This window comes from Lygodium microphyllum, chromosome 5 (assembly GCF_053477565.2).
Source record: "Lygodium microphyllum isolate KBCC chromosome 5, Lygodium_microphyllum_v1.1.10, whole genome shotgun sequence".
Lineage (NCBI taxonomy): Eukaryota > Viridiplantae > Streptophyta > Polypodiopsida > Schizaeales > Lygodiaceae > Lygodium > Lygodium microphyllum.
The window spans coordinates 45849252-45875247 of NC_141139.1; the positions used below are offsets into that span (position 1 = coordinate 45849252).

The window sequence follows — 25996 nt, forward strand, 5'->3', positions numbered from 1 at the left end:
TGTCAATTTCCAGCCCAAAAACAATGTCAAATCATGGGCAAATCGAATGCATACATTTCCAAGACATTCAGGCATCAAGTAGGCCGCATACGGGCATCAAATAGCACAACCGGAATGGAGTGTAAGCAACAAATGCTAATGCCAATGTTGCTGCCATGTTTTCAACCTGTTATGACAGTTTATGACAATCCCAAATCTGAAGAAATCAGCCCCGAATGATCAAGACCAATGCCCAAAGCTTGAATGACATCAAACATGAAGTCTAATAGCCCTCTTGATCAAGGTAGAGAGCAAGAAGCAATGGCCAAGTGTGGAGGTGAAGTAGATGAGTGCTAACAGCCTGGAAAAAATGGCACAATCTGCCATGTTGGTACTGAACTTGCTTCTGCTCCACATGGGCTGAAAGGAGGTAATGGGGGGCTCAAGAAGGGCCTATCAAAGGCCTATGACAAGCCTCTTTGAGCCTTGATAGGTGTAAGGCACAATATGAGGGGAATAAGCTTCAAGGGTTTGAAGCCACGGCTGCCCTTGCTGTTTGCAACATGTAGACTGAAATAAAACCCTGAAAGAATGATCAAATACCTCAATACCAATGCCTTGAAGGTGCCTCAATAGGCCGGGAAGGTGCTCGAGAAGCCGAGGAGTGACGGGAGCTCGGGGAGATCGGATATGGCTATCGGGATGGAGATCCAATGCGTGAAGGGAGTCGATGTGAAGGTAGAGAAGCACCGAGTCGAGCTTGAGCAAGAGGAAGCCAAGCTTTGATACCAGTTGAAAGGTGAGAAGGATCAAAGCTTGCACGCGAGCTATGGCGGGAGAGCAAGAGCAAGAAAGAGAGAGACAAGAAATGGAAACTCCAACAGTCACAATGTGTGACTTGGCCTTCCTTTATTTACTAGTCACTAAAATGAATGTAAAGAATAAAGTGACGTGACGGGCGCCCGCCACCTGCAGTGTGCAGTGGCGGGTACTGTCAGTGTAGTAATACACGGGGCGGCACGGCGGAGGCGCCTTTACCCCAACAACGAATAGCTTCCTGTGGTATCGTAAGATTTTCTCTTGTTAGCTCTACGAATGTTATCATACAATTTGCTTGTATCTTCTCAAAAAGAGAAATCATTTTAGAAGGATAGAAATATTTTATATTAAAATTTCAAAGAATGTTACATCATGACAGAGTTTTCCGAATGAACTTAAGGAATCTAACCATGGGTTTTAGATATATCTACTAACTCGTAATTCTTAATTGCTAGAATGGTAACCAATTTTATATTCAATGGATAGACAAAGTGATTTCTTTTGCTGTAGGGGATAAATACATGGTTTATTTTGGGATGGCTGGTTATTTGGGAGAGAAGATTTCCCTAATACAATCTAGGCATGGCATTTGGATATATCCATTGGGTAATAATCGGGCTTTGAAGAATGGATATCTAAAAATCGGTACTTTAAAGGAAGATTAGGAAGTCCATCTTTGAGGTAATTGTGGCATTTAGAGCATCCAACAACTATTATTCGGTCCGTTGGGATGATATTTGTCGCTTCCTCGTAAATATATCGACTTAGTTTAACCTCCCGGCCTGTATTGAATAAAGTTGAATTCACTCTGGCTTCATGGAATAAATAAACCTTCACGACTTTAAGGTTTTCCATCCATCTTATCCTCCTCAAATTGGTTTGAAGGAAGACAAGAAAGTTTGCATCAATATAACAAATTCCACCGCTTATCATCAAGCATCTTCCCCAGTATACTGGAGAAGGATCATAGATGTGATCGAGAATCCACATTGCTTACATTCTCCATCCATAATCCATAGAATGCATTGCCAATGTAAACATTGCTCGAAAGACTAGGAATTGCTTCCAATCTTTGTCTCTCTATGGTATGATTTTTTTAAAAACACATATCATCAAGAGAAAGGGAAAATATCTCACATCTCATGCTACATTTACCAAGTTTTTTTTATTTCTTTTTGTTTCTGAAACCACTTATAACGTACCCGCCTTGATTTCTTGAAAGAATACTTTAGTAGTTGCCTAGAGTTTACCTTCTAGCCGTCGCTATCCGCACTCTAATCAAAATGATCGGCTAGTTAACCCTAGGACTACCTCGCAAGGGAAGAATCCTATTGTTGCCCACGAAGAACCGACTTGAAGGTTCCTAATTGACCTAACAGTCACCTATCAACAACTAGCTCACATATGGAGGTGTCCTTCGAGAGGCTTCTTGTCCGAAAGGAGTGACTGCCATTACTCTTGGTTCATGGAGTACAACGCTTTTTTCCAGTGTAGCAGACTAAGGATTTATGAAATCCCTCGCAATGCTTTGGCACAGCCATTGTACCTTTGCCCTAAGATAATTTATAGTTCGGGTTCTGAAACCAAACCCTAGGTAAGTCACTAAATTGGCCCTTCCTAGTGTTTGTTTTTTGGGAAACCTCTTGGCTAACTGAGACCACCCTGCCATAGGACTGAATTCATCGGGAACCCATCCACCCCCTTCTCTCTATGGAAGTTCTTAGTTATCTGTTACCTACCACATTACGTGAAACATATAAAAACAGCTTCATTAATTAAAATCCTTTTATGCACAGTTGTTCATTTACGTAATTTACTCACAGACATACAATCAGAATAAAACAATTTCATTGATTATATTCCATAATGTGCATTCTCATGCCTATACAGGAGAAATTTATAATTTCATGTACGACCTCATCCAGTGCATCTTCACATCACCAAGATCAAATCCACCTATAGCTAGTATTTATAGGTGTCCCAAGTAGAACTCGGGCCATACAGGGGACCAAGTAGTTCCTAAGGTGCGAAAAGGGATTTACTAGCCAGAGCCCCCCTGGCACCCTATCCACCTCCTACTTAATATAATCCCTACTAGGAGATCTCTTGCCATCAGAGCCGGTTCATGCTTCCACGGCAATAAAAACATCCCCTCTTGGTATGGAGATTCAGCATCTATCCTTGGGGGGGATATAGGGCTCCTCAATTTTTATATGTTCCAATACTTAATTCAATCAGAATCTAATCTAAAAGATCACAAACAAGTTTGATATCTGCAAGCAATTATGACTTCAATCAATCAAGAAACTTTCAAGTGATGCTTAATTCTAGTAGCAATCGACACTTGAGTTTCACATAATGAGATCTTCCCCTTGGAATTTAACTAGGGGTATCTAGATTTTAGGGTCTCTAACTTCCCAGTTCTTGTAACCAAGTTTCTTGGCCTTAGGTCAATATTTCTCAAGAGACTTATCTTATTTGGATAGAACTTTTTTAGAAAAACCTATGTTATCGCGATTGATAAAGGGTTGTTATCCGCACACGTGACTGCGTTAGTAACTCCCGTGTTCGCAACTCCAACTGTTGCTTCCACGATAGTAGGGTCATTTGTGATTTCTGCTTTTGAATTATTTTTCTTCGGGACCATGACGGAAATATGATTCATAGAAGAATAAGAAGAACACGGAAATAATACCAATTGGCAAGGGTATAAGACTCTCGATGATGATGATGATAGATATTGCAGGATTCAATGATGTAGGCCTCGCGGATGATTTTTCTTGCCTCATGGAGAGCAATACTTCACTCTCTCTAGTAGACAGAATAGAGACGAGAGTAGAGGTATGATAGAATAGGATAGAGTTATTTAGTGTCCTCTTCTCAGATTAGAGTAGAAGAGGATGAGAGACCTTCAACGTATCCCCTTCCTTGGGTTGAACGGAATGATGTCTCTTCATCTCATGGAATAAAATCTACTCCTTCTCAATCAACATCTCGTCTCGTCAAGATTGCTCTTATCACTCTTTCTGGTTATCCCCAAGCCCTCAATTTATAGTTTTCCAGAGGGGGAAAAGGGGAGGTAGAGAAGAGAGGACGCTTGCTTTTTTAAAGCATTTTTTTATGACTATCAATAACAAAGAGAGAACATTTTTTAAAAAGCACTTCTGATGGCATCATTGATGACGCCAAAGAGGGAGATCCATTTTTGTAGCGTGAAGATAAAAATTTACGAATCTATCAGTGAGCACTGCGCAATGCATCATCGAGCGGCCGTCACTCCAAGGTGGCAATTAAGGCGACGACCAAGGCATAGACCTTGGCATCTTAGCCTTGGCATACTTGGCAACGAGCTACAAGGCTTCATTGCTGGCACCATTTGTTGCACGCGAGAAGCTTCCAATAGCTTGTAAGAAAACTTTCCCAGAAGGTCACCCATCCCAACAGTGTCATCACCCAAGTGCCCTTAACTGCCAAGTGACTATCCACTAGGCTAGTTCTTTTTTTGTTGTTCTATACTACAAACATAGTTTTAATAAGCTAGTCTTAGGAGGGTCTCCCAAGTCTTTCTTCTATGAACTAGCATATAATACCTCTTTATTTATTGTCATAATGAGAATCAATTTCATAATTAGAGCTAGTTTTTTTTTAAATGTACGATATGAATCAATTTTCTATGAAATGTATACGCACATTAAAATAAACTAAGTAATGGGAACATTACACTAAGAAAATACTTTGGAGTATAAAATTCGAAATCGTTTCGCCTCCCACATCTTTTTTTTTTGTGCATAGCAAGAGCTTGTAAGTTGCTTAAGCTCCTTGAATGTACCAATAAAAATTGAAGGATAGAGTTTATGAATGCATTATGCTCGAGTTAAGAGATTGTATTAAAAGCTTTTACACAAGAACAAGAGTATGACAATCGATATTCCCAATTTAGTTTCAAATCATGTGTAAGAACTTTTAGCTTGTTCTAGACCTTAGGAAAATGTATAATCTTTCCTTTGAAAGTGAACTTAAAAGTTGTTATTAAGAGCTCTAGAATATCATGCTCAGAATTAGTATGGGTATGTTAGCACTGGACACCCAAAACTTTTACAACTTTCAGTTTACCCATGTAGGACTAATTTAGGACTCCTAAATTTTCACATGATATTCATGCTACATTGAAATATATAAAATTCTTAATCTTCTAGTATGCAAAAGTATTAAGAGGTGGATTGATTATTAATAACTAGCATAGGTTCTAATTTAGTGTGTATTGTTTATGTGCTTGGCACAACACACAAGCCAATCCATAGATACATTGACAAGCAAGATGTACCTTATCTCCCTCACTAACATAGGCATGTATACTAAGTCGAAGAATAGATTAATTGTGCATCTAAAAGGTATCATAGGAATCAAAGTTGGAAGCAAAAAGCATGGAGAGCAAGAGGGCACATCTTGAAAGCCATGATAGAATCAATAATGTTCAAGTCGTTTGGTCTTTCATTGTGGTCCTCAGTAACGCACAACACACAAGCCAATCCATAGATACATTGACAAGCAAGATGTACCTCATCTCCCTCACTAGCATAGGCATGTATACTAAGTCAAAGAATAGATTAATTGTGCATCTAAAAGATCTCAGAGGAATCAAAGTTGGAAGCAAAAAGCATGGAGCAAGAGGGCACATCTTGAAAGCCGTGATAGAATCAATAATGCTCAAGTCGTTTAGTCTTTCATTGTGGTCCTCAAATGTTACTGAAAGAATAGGTTACTCCTTATAAAGGAATACCAGCATTGCCCATTGCAAGCACATTTATGGCTAACAGAGAATCCTTTGGCTCACGCTTGTCAATAGCAGGTGAGCTTATTGTAATGACGGTTCTGTCAACAAGGCATTAAATTATGATGAGTGTTTCATCTACGTGAAGGAAGATTTCACACTGGTCACTACGATAATTAACTCGGCTCACTTTATTAGTGTGGACTCTTTAAAAAATAAGGTAATAGAGGTATAGGGTGTGGTTACTTCGTGCGAGTTAAATTAAGAAGGGATATACAATGACAAGCATGCACACTCACTTCCACCGTGACTTTGAAGGGAATAGGCATATACACATTTTGAAATAACTAGTTGAGAACCTCAAAGACTGAGCTTCTAATTATTCTAGATTTTTCGGCGTATGAGGAGAGCTCTGTTAGTGGTGCCACCACGAAGTAAGTGTTCATGTTCCTTCAACAAATTCCTCTAAGATGACAGACAGTGACTTATCACGAAACATGCAAAGTCTAGGGGATCGTATCTTTAGTTGCATGGCAAATTTGCTTCAATCGGATTGAGCAGCAAAAACTATGGGAAGGTGGTGACCATGTGCCGTTCTTGGTGGAAGGATCAACTCTAGTGTTAAATTAATGGGTCTGTTCCTACTGTTATTTACATTTAATGGATCGTTTTATATGGCACATCAGTGCAAGACATCTGGCAGCTCAGGGTGAGACATCTGAAATGCCAAGTTTATAGCACCTCAGAGTAACAAAGTATGATCAGGGCAACAGTAACAAAACATCAAATGTGATACAGGATCTCAATTTTCACGTCAAAAGGTTACAGATACCACCAATTGAAAAGTGCATTCCTTGGGGCTAGTCACTTAAGGCTCAAGACTTTCAAGATACCAACAATGTAGAAAGTGGAATCAACATTTTCAGTGCATTGAATGAATTGTGCCCATTTTTGAATATTTGCATCGTAGATATCAATATGACTATGATGCAAATGCAGATAATTATATTCATCAAAATAACCACACATGGCAACAACTTTAACACAGAAGTCAGAATGTTTCAGAGGACTACAGGTCAAACTTTACACTTCTTATGCAGGAATAATTTGCCATCAAGTGAGCATGGATATGTAGATACAATCAAGACTAAAAATTGATGAGCTCCACCAATGTTCTTCAGTTTCTGTAACTCAAGTATCATCAACCTCTGTTGTTAAGCATAACCATCCATGAGTTCCATATATGAGCTTGCATATCATACCTGCACATTAAAGAGCACATTGTGCATCCAACTACACCAGGTCAGATCTAACTGCTAAATTAATGATGCACAAACATTGATCTATGCAGCTGTACAAAAAGTATTGAAACTGTAAAATGCAGTATGGCCTCATTAACATGAGCAGAGGTGCAAAGCTGAAGACTTGGAACAGGACTTCATTACATTTTTCTCCACTTTCAAACATACAATTGAATAAGAGATCGCCCATAGGGCTTTTCATCCAATATACCTGATGCAAGGCCACAATTACCGCACAAACTGCTTGTGGGAAGTTAATCTGTTGCTGGTTTCACTGCTGCTGGGTTTCGACCAAATTGTACAATCATTGGTTTGCCTTTCAGAATGAAACCATGAACTGTACTCTGCACATAAATGACAACCAATGCAACCACAGGTGAGTGCTGTGGCTTCAGATTTTCAGCAGCAGGTAAATGAAAGACTTTCCTTGGTAGTTGTTTGAGTGATCTTTTGGCTAAAAATTGTTAGGTTTGCTTCAACGAATAACCACATTGCAATTTTTCCTGTACCAGTCTAAGTTAAATTGCAAAATTGAAGAAAAATACATGCAGCCTGGTTGCTAAAAGAATGTTTCTATATGCCATGCATGTAGGACAATTCTCCATTTAGGAAGAGGATGATCTAGAGTCGAGATGGGTTAATATAGGCAGCTACTTGTCAAGCTTGCCACCACTGCTTACAAAAGTTAGATGATGATCCAGCCACATTATTTTTAAACAAGCTACCTTCTAATACTTCCACATCATGTAGCAAGTCATTTCTTTGCCCCATCTGCTGAATTTTTATGAGTTCAGATGTCAACTCAAGCATTATTGCATGGCTACATGACCAAGTCCACAAAAGACCTTACCCATATTGTCCACTTCAAAGTGGGCTCTGGTATCCTCTTCTTTGAAGGGGAAACCCAAAGGTTGCAAGAACTCTCAGAAGGAAAGGCAAGTCCTAAAAAGTATGACACCTTTCTTTAAACAAAAAGAAAGAATCTATGCCTATCTAGCAGCAATTCCTGAAGAGAATAGGTTTTGCACTCACTGCCAATGCTTATTTACATGAAAAAGGTGCACTACACATTGAACCTTAATTAGCTCATTTTAACCAGTAAAACCTCACTTTAATCCTGAAAGGATTTCTATGTCCCATATGCAAACCCCCAAACTTTGGTTGGTTCCTCATCTATAAATAGATGGTGTGCATAGTCACTAGCATCCCTAATTAATTTAGTTCAGCCTGACCCACTCAGTCTACATCTTCTCGTAGTTGCCCAGCCCATAACTTGTTGCTGCCGACTTCTTCTAGCTGCTGCCATGGTCCTCCTAACTTGCCGCCTACACTTCTGAAGGCTCCTAGAAAGCTGTGTATTGCTCCAGCTGCTGGTTTCATCATCATCTACAGCTCCACAACCTCTGGCTGCCGGCATTTTGCTGCTTTCTACAGCCGCCTGTCTATTGTTCACTATCTACTGCATGTTGAACAGCTTCCTCAACTGCCCCGGCTCCTAACTAGCTCTTCCCAGCTGCCACCCTGCTCATCAAGCCTTAGATGACAGCTACGTTTTCAGTTTGATCAGCCACCCTACTGCTGTACAGCTCCTAGAGGTCACACACTGCTCCAAAACACTCCTACAGGCTGCAATTTTGCTGCTGCCCACTTTTCTCAGCTCTTACTCGTGGTTGCAGCACTCACAATCCATCTCTAAGGGATGTCCACTCCAACACCTCCCTTAGCCCCCTCCTATAAGAACCATCGGTTGTTGGACAGCTCTGCCATTGTGAGCATTATGTACAGACATTCACTTTCAACATTCATTCAATTTCATCAATTTCTCTCCTCTATTTTGTGTTTTTGCATTTTTGTTTGAGTTAGTGTTTTCGTCATGTTTGAAGATTCTGTGTTTCTAAATGCAAACCCTAGCATATCTTCATAGGGCTTGGATCATACAAATGAGGGTTGTCGTAACAAGGCCCTAGGTCTTCAACCTAGATCCATCAACAATACTCTCCCCAAGCAACTGAGAGGGGGTCCTCTAGCACCTACATCTGTAAAGAAACGGTAGGGTTCACGGGGAGAAATATGGAGTGTATGGCAAACACTATGACAAAAAACTCAAAAACAGTGAAGAAGAAGAAGAGTGAAGGATGATGAACACTGAATCGTGTTGAATAAATTATGCTAATACAATGGATGAAACATCCCCCTAGGATCCAACCTACACACGAGACATGACGCAAGCCAAACTCACTGTAGAAGGGACTAAACATCAAACTCACCTCCTAGCCATAGAGCCAAACAAGCTCACCCCCAAGCCTCAGAGCTAGTAACACTCCAAGTCATGACCACATCCCAAGGGTTCCCACCACCAGCCCATACCATCCCGACATATGGATGCGTCGGCCAATGGACCAAGAATCCAAGAATGGTGATGACACAATGAATGCGCACACCAGGGCCTTGAGTCCTGTAAATAGGACCATATTTGTTTTCAAACGCATCTAAAAAAAATTTCAAACATTTGTAGATATTTGAAAAACACATTTTAGACTTGATTTTTATTCCCATAAAATATTTGGAAAAATGTTTTTCGAAGCATAGATTTCATGTCGCCTTTGCCTATTTACTAGTCTTGAGTGCAAACAACCTAGAAATCGCCTTTCCTAACTGAAAATCAGTAACACTGCTACCCCAAACTTTTTGACCAGTGGGTACACTCTCTCTCTCTCTCTCTCTCTCTCTCTCTCTCTCTCTCTCTCTCTCTCAACCTTTGAATAGTGTAGTATATTCAGCCCGCACTGTCACTGTTCACAGTCTTAAGGCTGAAAGCTGAAATCTGAACTCTAAAGTTTGAAGATTAAAGAGACGACGACCTTCCTCTCTCTCTCCCTCTCTCTCTCTCTCTCTCTCTCTCTCAGCTGAAGCTTGCAGGCTGAAATTGAAAATTGGAGCTTTGATGTTCAAAAGGTAGCAAGCTTTTACAGCCCAACATCTTCATCTAATACTAATATAAAAATTAGGTCACATATGATTCAAGTCCAAGGTTCGCATCATACTTTCATTCACATTTGTGTTTGACATTTGATTCATAGTTTTTTCATACGGCAATCATACATGATACGCAGACGGGTATGAAAGTATGGTTGGAGTATGATTCACACCCTGGGGCTGAATCATACATTGCCCTACTTAACTTTTTTTTAAAAACTAAAATGTATCTAGATCTAGTATTTTATACTAAATTGAGTAAAGAAGCTAACAAGCTGAATGAAAACTAGAATTCCATTGTTTTGATAGCTTTAGTCTACTAGCAAGGCATCCAATAATCAAGACACAAAATTGATTTGCCAAAACACATTCAGATTCTCATTTCCAATCATTCGAGTCTAGACACAATTTAAGCATTGATGGCTGCAGCCTACAAGTGAAAAAAATCCAAAAAAGGATATATACGTCAAAACAAACTGCCATAAAGTCAAAGGGTTGCATAACAATAGAGTTTAGACTCTAGAGTCTAAGCTACAATAGAAGGCTGAAGCAAACTATATGGGAAGAAGAGTAGAAATATTGATCATGGACAAGATGTACCCTCCTCCTCCTCCTCCTCCTCCTCCTCCTCAATGTCTTCATTCTCATCATTGTCATCCTTCTTCTCATCTTCCTTATCATCACACTAAAAATTTTCAACTATTTTAGCCTCGCTAAAATGTCAATTTCAGCTGTAAAATCAGAAATTTCAGAGATTTGAAAGCCAATACTAAAGGGTAAAAGAGTGTTTCTCAAGAATTTGAGAGTTTACTAGCTGAATTTGAGAGTTATATGGCCGTTGATGTTTGAAATTTATAAAAATTTCAGACTTTAGTCTAAGAAATTTGCAACAATAATTAGCCACTCCCAGACACATGAGGAGAGAGAAAGAGGGAGAGAGAGAGAGAGAGAGAGGTGAAGTCTGAAATTTTAGACTGACAAAAACAACACATGTAAAAGATGACAGGGGGGAAAAACAGTAAAAAAAAAAAGCTTACTCTTCAGCTTTGGTGCAGATGATATCAGGGCTGAAGTCTAAATCGACCCATTGAGCAGTCCATGAGCAAGTTTCCATGTTTTAGGGCAGGGAGAAGGCAAGTGACAGCAAGGAGACACCTTCCTAGTGAAAATTGTGGAGTGTTTGTAAGCTTTTTGCAAGGCCACAGCCTTTTTGGCAAATTGTGATCTTATTACCCTTTTCCAGCCTGTTTTTTTTTTAATGTATGTAAAGTATGAAACAAGATTTCATACTCCTATTTTCATACGTTTTTCAAACGTCTGCATGGTGCATCAGACGCATCTAATAAAATCTATGATTTGATTCACGTATGAAAAAACAATGAATAGGCCTCCACTACCCTAACCCCAAAGTGTTCTCAATGCATTCGCACTAAGTCACTTTGTAACCACTGTGATCAATGCTACTAGCGCCCATCTAGAAGTCCAACGTCATAACAATGGAGCAAAGCTCTAAGACAACTAGCTGTCCTAGCTAATTAGGTGGCAACACCTATAGGGAATCTGCACAGTGAAGGGAGCAAAATACAATCCTCTAGACAATTGGATATCGAAGTAGATGCTACAGAAGGAAGGACAGACAAATGTAGAGGGGGCGAAACCCAATACTCAAGGGTTGTCAGAGCAGAGAAGATAATCACCAGCAATAACCGTGTGCTTTGGGAGGCGAAGAATAGTAGGGTAGCCTGCTATGACAGCAAACACGACTGCAATAGAGTCTGCATCAGCAAAACACAAATCTGCCCCAAGGTGTAGACTGCCTGCAGGAGCCACATGTGATGCCGGGGAGCAGCTGGACAGCAAAACCCAAATCTGCCAGCCTGTTGTCAACATGCAGAAGAGGGTTCCAATCAGCCAGAGGTGGAGTGGCAGCTGGACGGGTACATCTGCCCTGAAAACACAACCCATAGAGATAGAACAGGGAGCCAGTAACAGATAGCACCATAGAATCCTCCACAAACTGCAATGTCCTCCATGTTAGGGTGCATGCAACAGTGGCGAGGCTAAGGAATGAACGGGAGAATGATAGAAGAAGAGAGTGTCTAATACAGGGTGTGTGATCTCATGGATGTATAATGAATGAAGTGTATGCCCTATATTTATAGGCACTGGACAACCTCAGGTAGCGCCCCAAAATATAGGCTCCCAACCTTTTTGGGGCTGCAAGTGTGAAGCCAAAAGGGAATTAAGGAAATGAAATGCATTTAACGATTGGGTTTCTCAACAACACTTGCTACTCATGTTCCTCCAAGTATCCACCAACATCATTGATGAAGCATTGGACAAGTGGCAAATGGATCCCCTCTACCCACATCTTTCAAGACACTTGAGGTTCTAGGTGATTGATCTACCACACAAGGCACATAAGTTTTCACATCGCAAGCTCATCTAGCCACTCTTATGAGGGCTCCTTTAACTAGCCTTCCTTCTGTGGATGGGTGGTCATTCCCTAATTACAACTTAGTTACAATAGTAACATATATTACAAAATTTAGAAATGCAAATTAACTTACAATCTTGGACAATTGACACCCTGTTGACCCCAAAACTAGCACCCCTTTCGGTATTTATTTAACTTAATTGAAGAAGAAGTTGATGTACAATGGGATTCTCCAAAACCCTTTCGATATTCCAACTCCCCTTGCTGTCCAAAATAACCAACAAGTCTTCAATCATATTTGCCCCTTGATTCAGGCAGTCAATTGGCCTTCACCTGCTTTGATGGAGATAGAAAATGCCCCACATTCACTATTGCTAGTCCCTCTACTTGAATTTGACTAAAAACGGCTTCAGTCCTAATGAATCCAAGACTTGGAGCTTCCAATTTTTGGCACACTTCCCAAGGTTGTTGTTAAACCCCAATTTCTGCTACTACAGATTAGAGTTTACCACAAAGAAATCTGAAATTTCTTAACCTCTAGTGATCTCAATGCTGTAATCTTCAGAGCAAGGCTGTAGAAAGGCTAGGAGATGAGAGAAAATGTTGAGGAGAGAGAAAATTTAAACTTTCTTCGTGAAGAACTGAAAAAACTCTGTCATTTACTGATGCTACCTTGTCTCAACAGCTTGTAGATGCAAAGAACTAAAGAAAATTAGTCATTTACTATTGTTGCACTGTCTCAACAGCCTATAGATGCTGTCACCTGCTATTGACTAGTCTTCTCTTGCCCTTAACTGCCTCAAAAGGTCCTCCAATGGCTGCAAATCAAACCAACAACATCTCCTCCCCCTCTCTTGGTCCCAAGCTCGTAAATTTACTCTAATCCCAATTGCACCTCACATGTGCAAACATTTACTTAATCATGTAAATTTACTCTAATCCCAATTATACCTCGCATTTACTTAACCATGTGATTAAAAATTAATCCAGGTTTCAAAAATACATGTCCTCATGACAGCTCCTCATGCAACCACAATTACATCAATCCCCCCTTCCCCTTGGCTACACTTTTGCTTGGCAACGATCTACTGATGGACGTGTGTGATGGTGGCCACGACCCACACCCCTAGGCTAAGCTAGAGAGTCCGACCCATACACTAATTGTCTTTCAAGCTACTTACCATTAAGATTTTCATGTCTCTTTTGTTGCACACATTTATTTGTTCAATTACTTTATTCATTTTTAATATTCTACAGCTTACTCTTACAATAGTTTGGCATTGTTGTTTTTTCTTTATTGAGCACCAAGGCATCTCAACATAAAGCATTGATATACAAGTTTTGATCGTTTTTTGTATTTAAATGTTGGGTTTCATACTTCAACGACAAGCCAAGATGGCAAGTTTGCACCAGTCCTTACTACGATGAAGGCATAGGTTATTCACCAATCACTTTGCGATTTCATCTTCCTTTGAGCCTTGTTCTTCTACCACCATGAAGCCTTCATCTCCCAAGGAAGATATTTAGACATCTCTTGATGCTACCACAATATTGTTTCTTCTAAGCTCTTCCTGTTGGAATACTTTCTCTTGATCCTTCTTCACATGGTTCTTGGCAAACATAAAGACTGACATCAAGCTCCTCCTCCTTTGGGATCAACATCCATGGTTGAGAGGAGGTTTTTACCCTTCATTTTCTATGTACACGTTTCAGCATTGTCTTCTTATCTTCAATATCAATATCCCTTCCCTATGTATCTTCCCCTTTGCATTGCATAATCTCACATCATCTTTGTAAAAGCATGCTTGGAAAGATGAACAATTTTCCCATGATGGACATTGTCCAAGTCGCACCTTGTTGAATGAGCATTCTTATATCATCTTTGTAAAAGGATACTTGGAAAGGTGAACAATTTCTCCATGATGGACATTGTCCAAGTGGCACCTTGTTGAATGAGCATTCTTATTTGCATTTGTGTATCCTTCTATGCAGCTTATTGTACAAAGCACCCTACTCACTTTAGATACCAAGTAGTTACCTATGGTGCAATAAACTACACACCTCTACACCCTTACTTCATCATCCACACCCTTGTAAGTGCAAGTTAGTAGTTACTTGCTGTATGTTTTGTGATTGGTGAGCCAACCATCCTTTCTCTACAATGGGCACAAACTCGAAAACACAAAAGATTTCAAAGTGGTTTATACATTGCCTTCATAGGCTTTGGTAGGGCATTGGGCAACCGACATACACACGTTGTTTGATTTTAAGCATCTATGATTCAGGCTGCAATCTCCCCCAAATATGGGGCAACGATAGATCCAAAATGCCCCAAATTTGGGGCTTTCTCAACAAGGAATGAGGCCCAAATTTGGCTGCAATGTCCCCAAATTTGGAGCATTTAGGATCTGAAATTGCCCCCAAATTTGGGGCATTAGTCATTGCCCCATCTTTGGGGCTTATTTAGCAAAGGAATGCAAGTTGAAATGCCCTAAATTTGGGGGCTGAAATTGCCACAAATTTATGGCATTTTCAGCAAAGGAATGCAAACTTAAATAGCACCAAATTTTTGGCATTTTTAGTAAACACATGTATGTTGAAATGTGGGCTGCATTTTTCTGCAATTTCATTGAATTTTACTGATTATTTGTCAATTTTTATATAGATGGCAGCATCGACATCTATGGGATCTTCATCATCCTCAATAGGTACTTCATCAACCAACTGGATGACGTTAAAGCACTACTTGATCATGGTGGGATGAGGTCGATGCAAGGGTGCCATTGAGAGGTGGAGGAGCTCACCCTTGGAAATGCAGGCTTTTCCCTTATGCTCATACAAGTGAGGCTGATAAAGTGAGAGCCCATCTTTTGCATGAGGAGAAGAAAGAGCCTAGAGGTGCATTTTTGCACCAATGTATCAATTGAGAAAAGATAGGAGTTTCTTGATCTCCTAACCACTTCTGTGGGAAATTCACATGCTAAGAGGGCACCAAACATAGCAGTGGATATAGTATCATGGACTCTGATCTGAGGCCAACAAGACATGGTGCTTCATGTAAAAGACCACCAAGATTAGCAATTACATAGCCTTTGCACAGGCCATTAGAGGCAATAGGTCGTCGTATTAGACAAAGTTCATTGCACAATTCATGGAAACCAAAGAAAAAAAAGAAAACCAACGCAACAATGGCACGCTTTTTCTACCATGACCATATTGCATTCAAATCAGCTAGGTCACCATATTTTTTACATATGGTGACAAAGATTGCACAATATGGATCCACGTATAGACCCCCTTCATCAAAAACTATCAGGACTACATTGCTTTAAAAGAAAAAAGCAGCCATAGCGATTGCAACAACAAATATTCACAATCAATGGGTAAGAAATGGAGTGACACTGATAGTAGATGAATGGAGTGATATACACTATAGGTCCATACATGGCATTGTCACATATTCTTATGGGGATGTATACTTTAATGGTAATCATGATGCTTCAAAGACTAGAAAGAGTGCAAATGTATTGGCATCCAAGTGATGTGAGGCAGTGCAAGCTGTTGGGGCAAAAAATGCAGTGCAATTAGTCACTAATGGTGAACCAAGAGGCAATATTTTAATGGCAATGTATCCACATATCACTTTCAATTCATACACAGCACATTGCTTGAATAACTTGTTGAAGGATATTGAGGACTTGCCATGGATTGCATCTCTTGTTGTAAAACGCAATAAGATTGTCACATTTATATGTAATCATCAATATTGGCATGCTAGTTACACAAGAGAAGTGACGAAGAACTTCTCAAATACTCTCAAACACAATTTGCATAAAATATTATTATACTTGGTTGATTGCACTATTGTAAAGGTGCTGTTAGAAAGCTATTTGCTAGTAATGAGTATGAAAATCGACTCCGGTTGCAACTGCTATTGCTATGTTATGTAATGCATGTCTTTAAAAGAGATTTTTTGGGATGAGGTGAATCACACTAATCAAATGGTTGATTCTATTATGCATATATTGAGACTTGTATATGATATGAATCCATGCATTTGAAAGATCTATGAAGGTATGGATCACATGATTGAGAAGTTCGAGAGTTTGGAGCCAAATGTTGACAAGTACGAGTAGATTAAGGCATCATGTATCAACAGATGAAATGAGTATGACTCTCCTATGTATGCTGTAGCATATGTGCTTGATCTTGAGTTTCAAGGAAAGATGTAAGAAAGAGACCTTGAGGTGGGCTTGGAACACGTTGCTTGCAAGGCTCTATCCTAGCCATGAGATGCAATGCAAAATAAAAAACCGGCTCTCTATGTATCGACAGACATTAGAGATATTTGGTACAATGGATGCATTAGAGGATAGGACAAATATTGGGACTACTTTACGGTGAGAAGATTATGTGCAAAAGCTCCAAAGTTGCAGAGTTTGGCTATTTGTATTCTTAACCAAGCAATTAGCTTCTTGTTTAGAGTAGCTATGGAGTTCATTCAATCATATTCACTCAAAGAAAAGAAATCGTCCTGATGCAATGAAGATGAATGACCTCGTTTATGTAAGCTCCAATCTTTGCTTGCTAGCTCATACATCAATTGCAAAGGCTATGGAAAAATGATGATGATGTTGGTGATGGTGATGGCAATGATGTTGTTCAACAAGATGAACTTCAAGCGTAAGATAGCCATCTTCCATGAATGAGAAAACTTAGCCTCTTGGAACTGAGTATTGACTTGGCATCAAGTAGGAGCTCTTGTAACTTACATGACGCGCCTTTAGACTTCAATGTATATTTTGTAGCTTTGCGATGCACATTTGTTAGACATATGCAACATTGCTTATTACAATGTTTTGAATCTTTATTATCATTGACTATTATGCCTCTAATTTCATGGATTATGGTTGATATTAAGTATTTTGACCGAACATCAACACCCAAAGGATATTGCAAGTGTCTAACAACATTGCCACAAGGCATCTCTCTCTCTCTCTCTCTCTCTCTCTCTCTCTCTCTCTCTCTCTCTCTCATGCACACTTGCCTCTTCTCATATTGTTGCTAGCGCGCAAGTCAATATTCACAAGTCGCCAAGCCACGTGGGCTGTTGTGAGCTCATGCCAAGTGGGAGGTTCACACTTGGCGCATCATCAACAATCAAATTTCAAAATTCAGCCTTCTATTCTAATTCCAAGGTGACTACTAACCATGCACACCACTTTCAATTTCATTTAGACTTAAAGAAATTTGTGCAAAGTGGAGCAATGTTGGGGCATTAGGCAAATTTTGCACATATGGAGCAATTTGGGACCGAATAGTCCCCTTGATCACCCCAAATTGCCCCCAATGTCCCAAATTAGCTGATTGCCCAAAATTGCCTCTATTACCCCAAATTGCTCGATTGCCCCAAATTTAAAGTGTCTACAATTGAGGCCTGAATCACCCCAAGATCTAGGGCATTTTGAATCAATCATTGCCCCAAAATTTGGGGCTTTTCCAGCAAGGATTTGGGGCCCAAATTTGGCTGCAATATCAACAAACTCAGGGCATTTGGGATCTGAAATTGCCCCCAACTTTGGGGCATTTCAGATCAGTCATTGCCCCAAATTCGGGGATGATTCAGCAAGATTTCACAACTAAAACCTAGCTGCAATGTCTCCAAACTTTGGGCAGCTTGTGGCAATTCAGCAAAACAATCCTTTCCAGTCATTTTCAGGCCCCAATACTTGGATAACTTGATAGAAACCTATGACCATTCACCTTGACAAAGTTTTGACCTTATTGGGTTTGCGACAACCATAATCTTACTGAATATGCAGTCTACTTTAATCTACCCACATCATATCAGTGTGGTAGATGCATTGCAATACAGCTCACAATATATCAAGTGCAATTTGGGATTAGGAACCCACATCCTTTGAAGAGGCTAATGGTTGAGCTCTTTCCAGGTACCTACAGACAAGAAAATGGTTGCATTAAATGCCAATAAGACATGGAAGTTCATCACTATCGATTGCAAATGGGTTTACCAAGTGAGACATAATTCCATTGGATCAATTAGTATGTACAAGGGCAACAAGGATTGTGGCTATTCTGAGATCTGTCATTCCAATGGCTGCAGCACAAGGCTGGTCTTCACATCAAAATGGCTGTTCTGTGATGTTGAAGAGTATGATGTAACCTTTACACTAAGACTTAACAGCTTGAAGAAAAGCGCCTAGAGCATGATCAATGAAGCATGGTCAGACAAGATTGGTGAGAGCTTATCATCCATGCATATTATAAAGACTAGCAAAATTGTTCAACTGAACTTTGAAGTAATGCTCAAGCACAAAGTGGGTTCCCAAAAAACCCAGGCAGAGGCTACAGTTCACAACCAAGTGCCAAGGGCAGGGCCAACTGTGAACAGTAAAGAACCTGAAAATCTGGAAACTAGAATCTGAGGTCTGAGGGTGCAAGAGGGCTGAGTTATGAGTAAAAAGTGAGATAATGCAATCTGTTTTACACTTAATCCAACTCTTCCACCTTATGCAGCCTTATCCAGAGAAGGTTGCAAGCTATGCTACCCATTTGACTTATACTCCAACAACTTCCAACAAGCAGATTTGTCTACATATAATAAACAGCTCGTAACACCACCATCTATTTTGTGTTCAATATGTCTACGATGACATATAAGGTTAAAGACAGTCTAAATCAAGATAGGAAACTCCAAAAGCATACCAGAGCATCCTCTGCAAGATCAGTTGATGGGAATGTCACAAATGCCTGACCTCGCATTCGACCTTCCTGTAACACAAAGCATATTGAAAAAAAGATGTCAGCTAAGTACACTGCGAAATGTGGTTACCTGATGCATCCAGCACTCACAGTGGTGCCACCTATGTATACTAATGGATACACAGTCTATCAAACAAGAATAGCAGAAACGTTTCAAAAAGTAATAGAAAGTCTTGCAAAACTGCAGAAAGAAGCAGGAAAAAAGAAAGAGTGATGAACAATATATATTAGATTGGTGCACACCATAAAAAGCAGCATGCTGACTAAGGGCACTAACCACACCAATAAGGCCACAAGACTCTAGCCAAGCAATGGATTGGCCAATGCATATATAGTGTGACACATAAGGCACTGTCCATGGTAGTTTGGGTATGGGCTGCACACAAGCAGCCCAACTGCCACGTGTCGATTGCCCCCCTACTGATCCAGGCCCCCAACCTGGGAAGGACCATCATCAGTTTCCGCTTATTCTTAGGTCTTCTCATTTTATTCTCTACTTTCTAGATCTTTCTTTCCAAATCTTCTGTATTGTTGATTAACTGAGTGATTCAGAGTATAAAATATTCATCATGCAACTGCTCTCAGGTTTCAGAGCAGCCAAGGTGGCATTTCCCACCACAAAGTTTTCCTGGCGACATGGCGGCTACTACTTAGGTTCAAGGCAGACGATGGGATGCAACCAGCACTCCCAACATGCATATCTGACGCATCTTGATAAGTGCCCTGAGATTTGGTCTCCTCTTGGATCTAGTTCCATGTTTCGTCCCCTAGTGCTTATAACTCAAGCCTTAGACATGTGCACAAGCTCAAGGGCAAGATCTACTTCTTTGATGTGCACAGTGGTCCAGATATCGCATACATCTATAGCTATTGCTCAAGAAGCAAAGGGAGGCAGCAAAGTGGCCTTTCAGGCCAATAAATGAAAGGCCACCAGGGAGTTTGGAGATGAAACTGCCATACAAGACAACCTCAAGGCCATGAACCTAGCAATTTTCTTCTTAGACCACAAGAGCAAGGGCCAAAAACACTGAATTTGAACCCATAATAATAGCCTGGAAAAATCGAAGGTGCACACAAAAGGGCAAACAAGGAGCTTTCAATAGTCCAGTTTAGCACCAATTTGTTAAACATGTGGTATGCTCAAGAGACTCACATACCAAAAATAAAAAATAAAACTGATATTGTCACAAGAACCTGGGCATAGTTACTGAACAAGACCATGTAAAGCATGCAAAAAGAATGTTTCACCGAAACAAATTTTATCTTGAGGAATTTTGATGTATGAGAATACAGGAGTTACACAGCATGACTCATTACAATCATAAGGTTGACTATATATTGATACAGGTCTGCAATCATGTAAAAGGTTTCCATAGTGTATTCCTACCTGTCTAGAACTAAAGGGTCACATACTCTTTGTACTTCGGATTGTATTTGTGCCATATCTTTTTGAAGTTGGGAAAGAACTTCCATGTTTAAGAGCATGAGTCCCTTCGCAGTTTAGGGCACTTGAAGAGTCAGTGGTACTCAGTTCAAAGTCCAGGGCACTCTCATATTCAATTGAGGCAACATCAAAGTCCACAGCACCCTCACATTCTAATGGTACATCTTTCTCATCCTGCTGTTGTATGCATGTCAACAAGGCAATGAAGTTGTGCCCACATCCAACTTTGGCAAACCACTCAAGGAAGAGGTCATAAGGCTGCCACAAGCAATATCATACTTGATTTCTCACACCCCCACTTGATGCTCAACAAATGATGAGCAATAAAAGATCAATCATCATTGCACCGATACAATGAAATCCAGTATGTGAAGGACCATGGATGTCCGACTCCAGGCCCTGGACCTGGTATACCTCATAGATCAAGATGAAGTTATAGGAGGCAGAAACACCTTCAGTAGTCATAGTTCACCAATGTCCTAAACTAGACAATATTTGAAGATTATTTATTAATTGTAATCACACTTGCAATCTCACAGAGCACTGAAAGAAAAAGATCTGCACAGTAGAGAAATCATTAAAATCGAGAGAATGCACCCAAGCAGCCATCTCCCCCTCAAGTCTCTCAATTACGATATCTGCCAAAACTCTCAATAGCTATAAACAAATCAAAAACAAGAAAATATGATGAGGTAAATCTTCTCTAATCAGCTGCTTCTTCCAAGTTCCAGCATGATCAAGTCCTCCTCGAAAAGAGACCCAAGCTCCCAGATCCTTGCCACATATCTGGAAGTACAGATTTAGACAGGCTGGAAACATAGCAACCATCCTCTGATTAAGTCCCTTAAGAAAGTCTGTCCCAAAGAATCTTTCAAAAGGCTGGACTCATCTTTTCAGTGTCTTTCCTATGGTCCTAGTTCGGCCATCCAATCAATGGTATCAATGACATCACATGTAGGAAAAGTAAATATGGAAGGTTATTTCCAAATTCAGCCATCCAAGCCAAAATGTAAATGAAATGCCCAAAAGCCAAAGAAAGAAACATGTTTTAGGGCATGGACAGTGGGTCTTGCAATAGGCAATAATGTGTAGTCGCCTTGCTGAACCATCCAATTTTTTTACAATCAGCATGATTTTGGCAGGGCTAAAAAATCTTGGTGATCAAGTGGGCTGCTGCCCCTGGGTAACAGTATTTTTGGTTAGAACCCACTTTCCACTTGCATCCAAACTCTCCACCCGGTCTCAAGTCAGACAACAGCAGTGCCCCACCAAGTTTAAGGCAGCCTGCAGTTGTAAGCAGACTGCTGCTGCACTGCAGAACTCTGCAGCAAATTTCCAAACTCCATGGTTGGTTTCCAATGTTCCTTCAGCTCTGATGTGCATTTATCAAGTGTTACATTTGTTTGGAAATCTGAATGTAATGCCCAATGGCCATGGAAACTAAGGGGACGTGCACCCCTCCAAACAGCTTGATTTGTTTTCTTTCTTTCAAAACAAGTAAATGTGCCTTTTTGTGCTCACAAGTATTGTTCAAGTATATTCAGTCATGCCTGTCCATTTTACTCTTGAAAATTTTTAAACCTTGAAGACTAAGGAGAGTTTGTTTGACTTCCAAAAGGATTCAATATTCCTGTTTTTTTCAAGTTTTAGTATGTTTCAACGTTCCAGACTTCTTAACCAACAGATGGTTAGGAAAATTTGAAATTTAGAAACCTGAAATTTAAGATTCTATAGTTTGGAGGTTGATGCAGAAAAGGTGAATATGACAAGTTTAGAAACAGGTATGCATCAAGAGTTCTCCAGACTAAAGTTAATTGACAAGAGAGAAGACTCCAACATACTTGCATGAGTTTCACACTGAGCTGAGACCTAATATCCTCTGATTTGGGGAAGACAACACCTGCAGATCAAAATCATGTGGTTAGACCATTCCACATTCACAATCAAAATGTTTCATGCAGACACAAGAACCAAGAATATAAAACCAAGAATTACTTAGTGGATCATTAATTTGAGATATGACCAAACACAAAATTATCATACTCAAAGCATAGACTGGTTTTAAACAGCAGAAACTGAGTACTTACCAAAAACATAGTAGAGATCATCTTGAGTGACATCCTTTGCTAAGTTCTTTACATACAGTACTGGTGTTGGTATACCTTTTGTATAATTCTGCAGCATTAATGAAAACAAAAATGACTACCAAACTGGACAGTGCAAGTTGCAACATTCAGAAATATAAAGAACACTGCCAATACAACCAAAGATTTTTGAAGGCATCAAAGTGTTTCACAGGGTAGGGAGACCATAGAGTCTGTAAGAAAGCAGTGGGAAAGCAAAGCACAGTAGACAGTAGAATATCAACCGAGAATGTGAGACACAGAATGTGTAGTCAGTCTATAGAGACCCTATTGGACCATCCATTCCAACCCCTGCAAGACCATCTCAGTTATCCTGCGACATTCCTATTTATGTGCTTTCTTTAATTTGATAAATAAAAATGCAGAAATGATGCATGTCCTTGCATGTCTGTGACTTACTTCTAACATTGGGAAACAAGCATCTGACGCAACTTACCTTGAACATTGGGAAAACAACTATCTCATTTAAAGGCATCCTGCCAGCAACCAACTCTTCTCTTGTGGCTGATATCCTTGGTTCAACTGTGACAACTTTTAATAAAGACTCGGCTTCATCCAGCTGCATCTTACCCTCATCATGTGTGTCCTCCTTTACTGGAGCATGTTGCCTGGACGAGCCTTTGGCCGATATATTGATCTACCAAGCACCATGCATGAAACAATATTCACAGCAAATAAGAAGATTCACAGACCTTACAATAGTATTTTCCATAATACAAGAACCAAAGAGCTATCATCTTGATTCAAGTTCCATAGCTACCTGAAGAACAGGCTGCCGTTTTTTTATCAAAGCTCTTTCTTTAGGGACCAAGGATGTGGGCTTAGCCCCTGTAGCATCTTTGGCCAACACCTTTCTTTTTTTTAACACATGGCCAGTGGATATATTCACTTCTTTCCCTTCAACTGTACCATCCTATCCAAATAGACACAATAAGAAAGTAGAAGCCAAGTTTTAAAGCTTGATATGCTTAATCTATTTTGGTGTACATGCAACACGGAATGTTCAAGATTTGCCTACATCTTCCGATGACTCTAATTCTGATTCGTCACTGGAAAGATCTCTATCTTGGGGCTTGGGAGCAGTTGGTTCTGGTGGAGGCGGTGGAAGAGGTGGTGTTGGCAGGGCTGGACGAAATGGCGCAGGCAAGTTCATCTTGTTCATCAAATGTAGCACCTGTTCGACCACTACCAGATTAACATAAAATGACCATCAGAGAAAGATCAGGGGAGGTTGAATCCAAACACATAACAAGAACCGTGTCCAGCATGTTGCCATGCATCAAAAAATTGTTCCCAACCTGACCATCAAATAAGTACAAAGAAGACATGTAAACCATGTGTGAGCACCAATAATGTATCAGTTCCAAAATACAGCACTCATTGTTACAAAGCAGATTACTAAATAGAACCATACTGTTGCTTATATACCTGTGTATAAAACCGGGGAACTGCAATGAGAGCGTTTACTATGTTGGTCAAGATATTGCCATCTGGAGGAGGGTATGCATACCTGCAACCATTTAAACTAACAGCGCATTAAACATGATAGAACAAGTTCCTTGAGCATACATTTGATGGCATCCTGAGACATGGACATTCATCAGTAGCAAACATTTTGAAACAGATGAAATGGTTGCTTACTGGAGATGTGGAGGGAACGGATAATCAACACCCAGGCTTGGAGCTATAGGTTCAAGTCTGAATCCAGACACGGAAGATGTCTTACTGTTTATACCTGCAGACATCACAGGTTGTAGCCCTCCGTGTTCATGCAGGGGAGGGTACGCAGGCAAAGGTGGAGCATTCTCCTCCTGGCCTGCTCCCTTTGCATCAGCCTTATCTGATGCTGCTTTGACAGGAAAGGGTCTAGCTCTTTCAACTGCCAATGTCTTTCCCAAAAACTGCAGCCTGATAGCATTTCAATGCAGGTCTCAACTAAATAAAGAAAAAGTCCAAATACAATTAAAAAGCTCTTCACATAGAAAAGGATCGAAAGTGAACTGTCCTAACTAAAGAAAGTGTCACTAAAGAGCTTCTGGTTGAAAACATAGAGTTAATCAACTTCCACTATTCTTTAGCATTGCATGCTGCCATTGTTAGTGCATTACTGGTTCCACGGAAACCTTAAAGAATGCTATCAACCAATGCTTAAGGTAATATATGTTTCACTGAAGCACGTCTTATGAAAAACATACAGTTATCAACTTCCAATGTCCAAAAACATCGCACCCCGCAACTGTTCGTGCATTGCTAGTTACATGGAAGCCTAAAAGAATGCCATCAACCAACGTTTAAGATCTATGTTCACCTGTGGAGCTGAGATTGAGCTCTTGTTGCTTGCACGTCATCTTTGAAGTCCACAAACGCACAATTCTTCAGCCTGGTTGCACGGTATGAAACGAAAAACCAATAATGCTTTTAAGAATAAACATGAAACGTCATTAAATGATAGATCTTCTGATTCTCACCTTCCTGCAACGCAGGGCCGGACATCAGAGGCACCGTAGTGCGAGAAAAGCCGCAAGAGCGTGTCTGCTGAGAGCGCCTCTGGCAGGTGCTTCACGAGCAACGTTACGACCCCATCCTGATGCGCCGGTGGCGGAGGAGGCGGGGTGGGGGCCTCGGGAGGCAGCTGGCCGTACGGCAATGGAGGTGCTCTTTCCATGGCACCTGTTATTGGTCCAGGGCTGTCTATCCCATGGCTGCGTCTGTCTTGCAGTTGGATCTTCACAAGCTTCTTGGTTGGAGCTTCTGCTCTAGCAGGTGTGCGTGACTTTTTTAAATGCTTGATGCTTCTCTGATCAGACCTGCACCTGTGCTACGATGGAGTTGATGAGAGTTCTTCTTGAGAATGCCGTAGTGACTTGTAAGTTGAAGTAAAATTATTACAAGTGCAGCTATGTGACATTTTGTAATTATTTTTTTGTTATTTTGTTGGGTTAAAGAAGAAAAACATAAGTGTACACCCAAAATTGAAGAAAAGCTTGGCAGGGGCTTCATCTCAAGAAACTAAGGGCAAGTTCACAGAAGACAAACAATTGCAAAGTTGAAAAGTAAAGTGATTTTAGTGTTGTGTTCTGATTGGCACAATGGTTGGAGCGTAAGAATGGCTAGGCAATGGCATGTGTTCAATCTTCGCAAAGTATAGTTTTAAGATTTGGACAGGCAGAAGAGCCTACACAAATATCCAACAATAGAGAATCAAATCCTCAAATCGCCTTTTCCACGTCATCTCCATGCACCAGTGTCGATAACACATTTGAAGATGTGTGAATCCCCTTTAACTGATGTCATAAGCATGGTTTAAAATGAAGCTCAATTATGGAGGCTTCCTCTCAAGAA

General features: G+C 40.3%; 1 protein-coding gene across 2 annotated transcripts; it reads right to left on the reverse strand.

Moving 5' to 3' along the window:
- Positions 1-6489: 6489 nt before the first annotated feature.
- Positions 6490-25534, reverse strand: LOC148035762 (RNA-binding (RRM/RBD/RNP motifs) family protein). Of its 2 annotated transcripts, XM_087677781.1 has the most exons (12): positions 25123-25533; positions 24963-25034; positions 24296-24562; positions 24083-24164; positions 23673-23828; positions 23415-23567; positions 23091-23291; positions 22598-22685; positions 22352-22410; positions 19010-19075; positions 7082-7214; positions 6493-6831 (listed from the first exon to the last, which is right to left on the reverse strand). In XM_087677781.1, exons 1-11 carry the CDS (start codon positions 25317-25319, stop codon positions 7125-7127), a joined length of 1431 nt encoding a protein of 476 aa, XP_087533907.1. In that variant the 5' UTR covers positions 25320-25533; the 3' UTR covers positions 6493-6831; positions 7082-7124. The 2 variants fall into 2 exon arrangements, with proteins under 2 accessions (XP_087533908.1, XP_087533907.1); XM_087677782.1 differs by lacking the exon at positions 19010-19075 and having other exon boundaries at positions 6490-6831; positions 25123-25534.
- Positions 25535-25996: the final 462 nt, after the last annotated feature.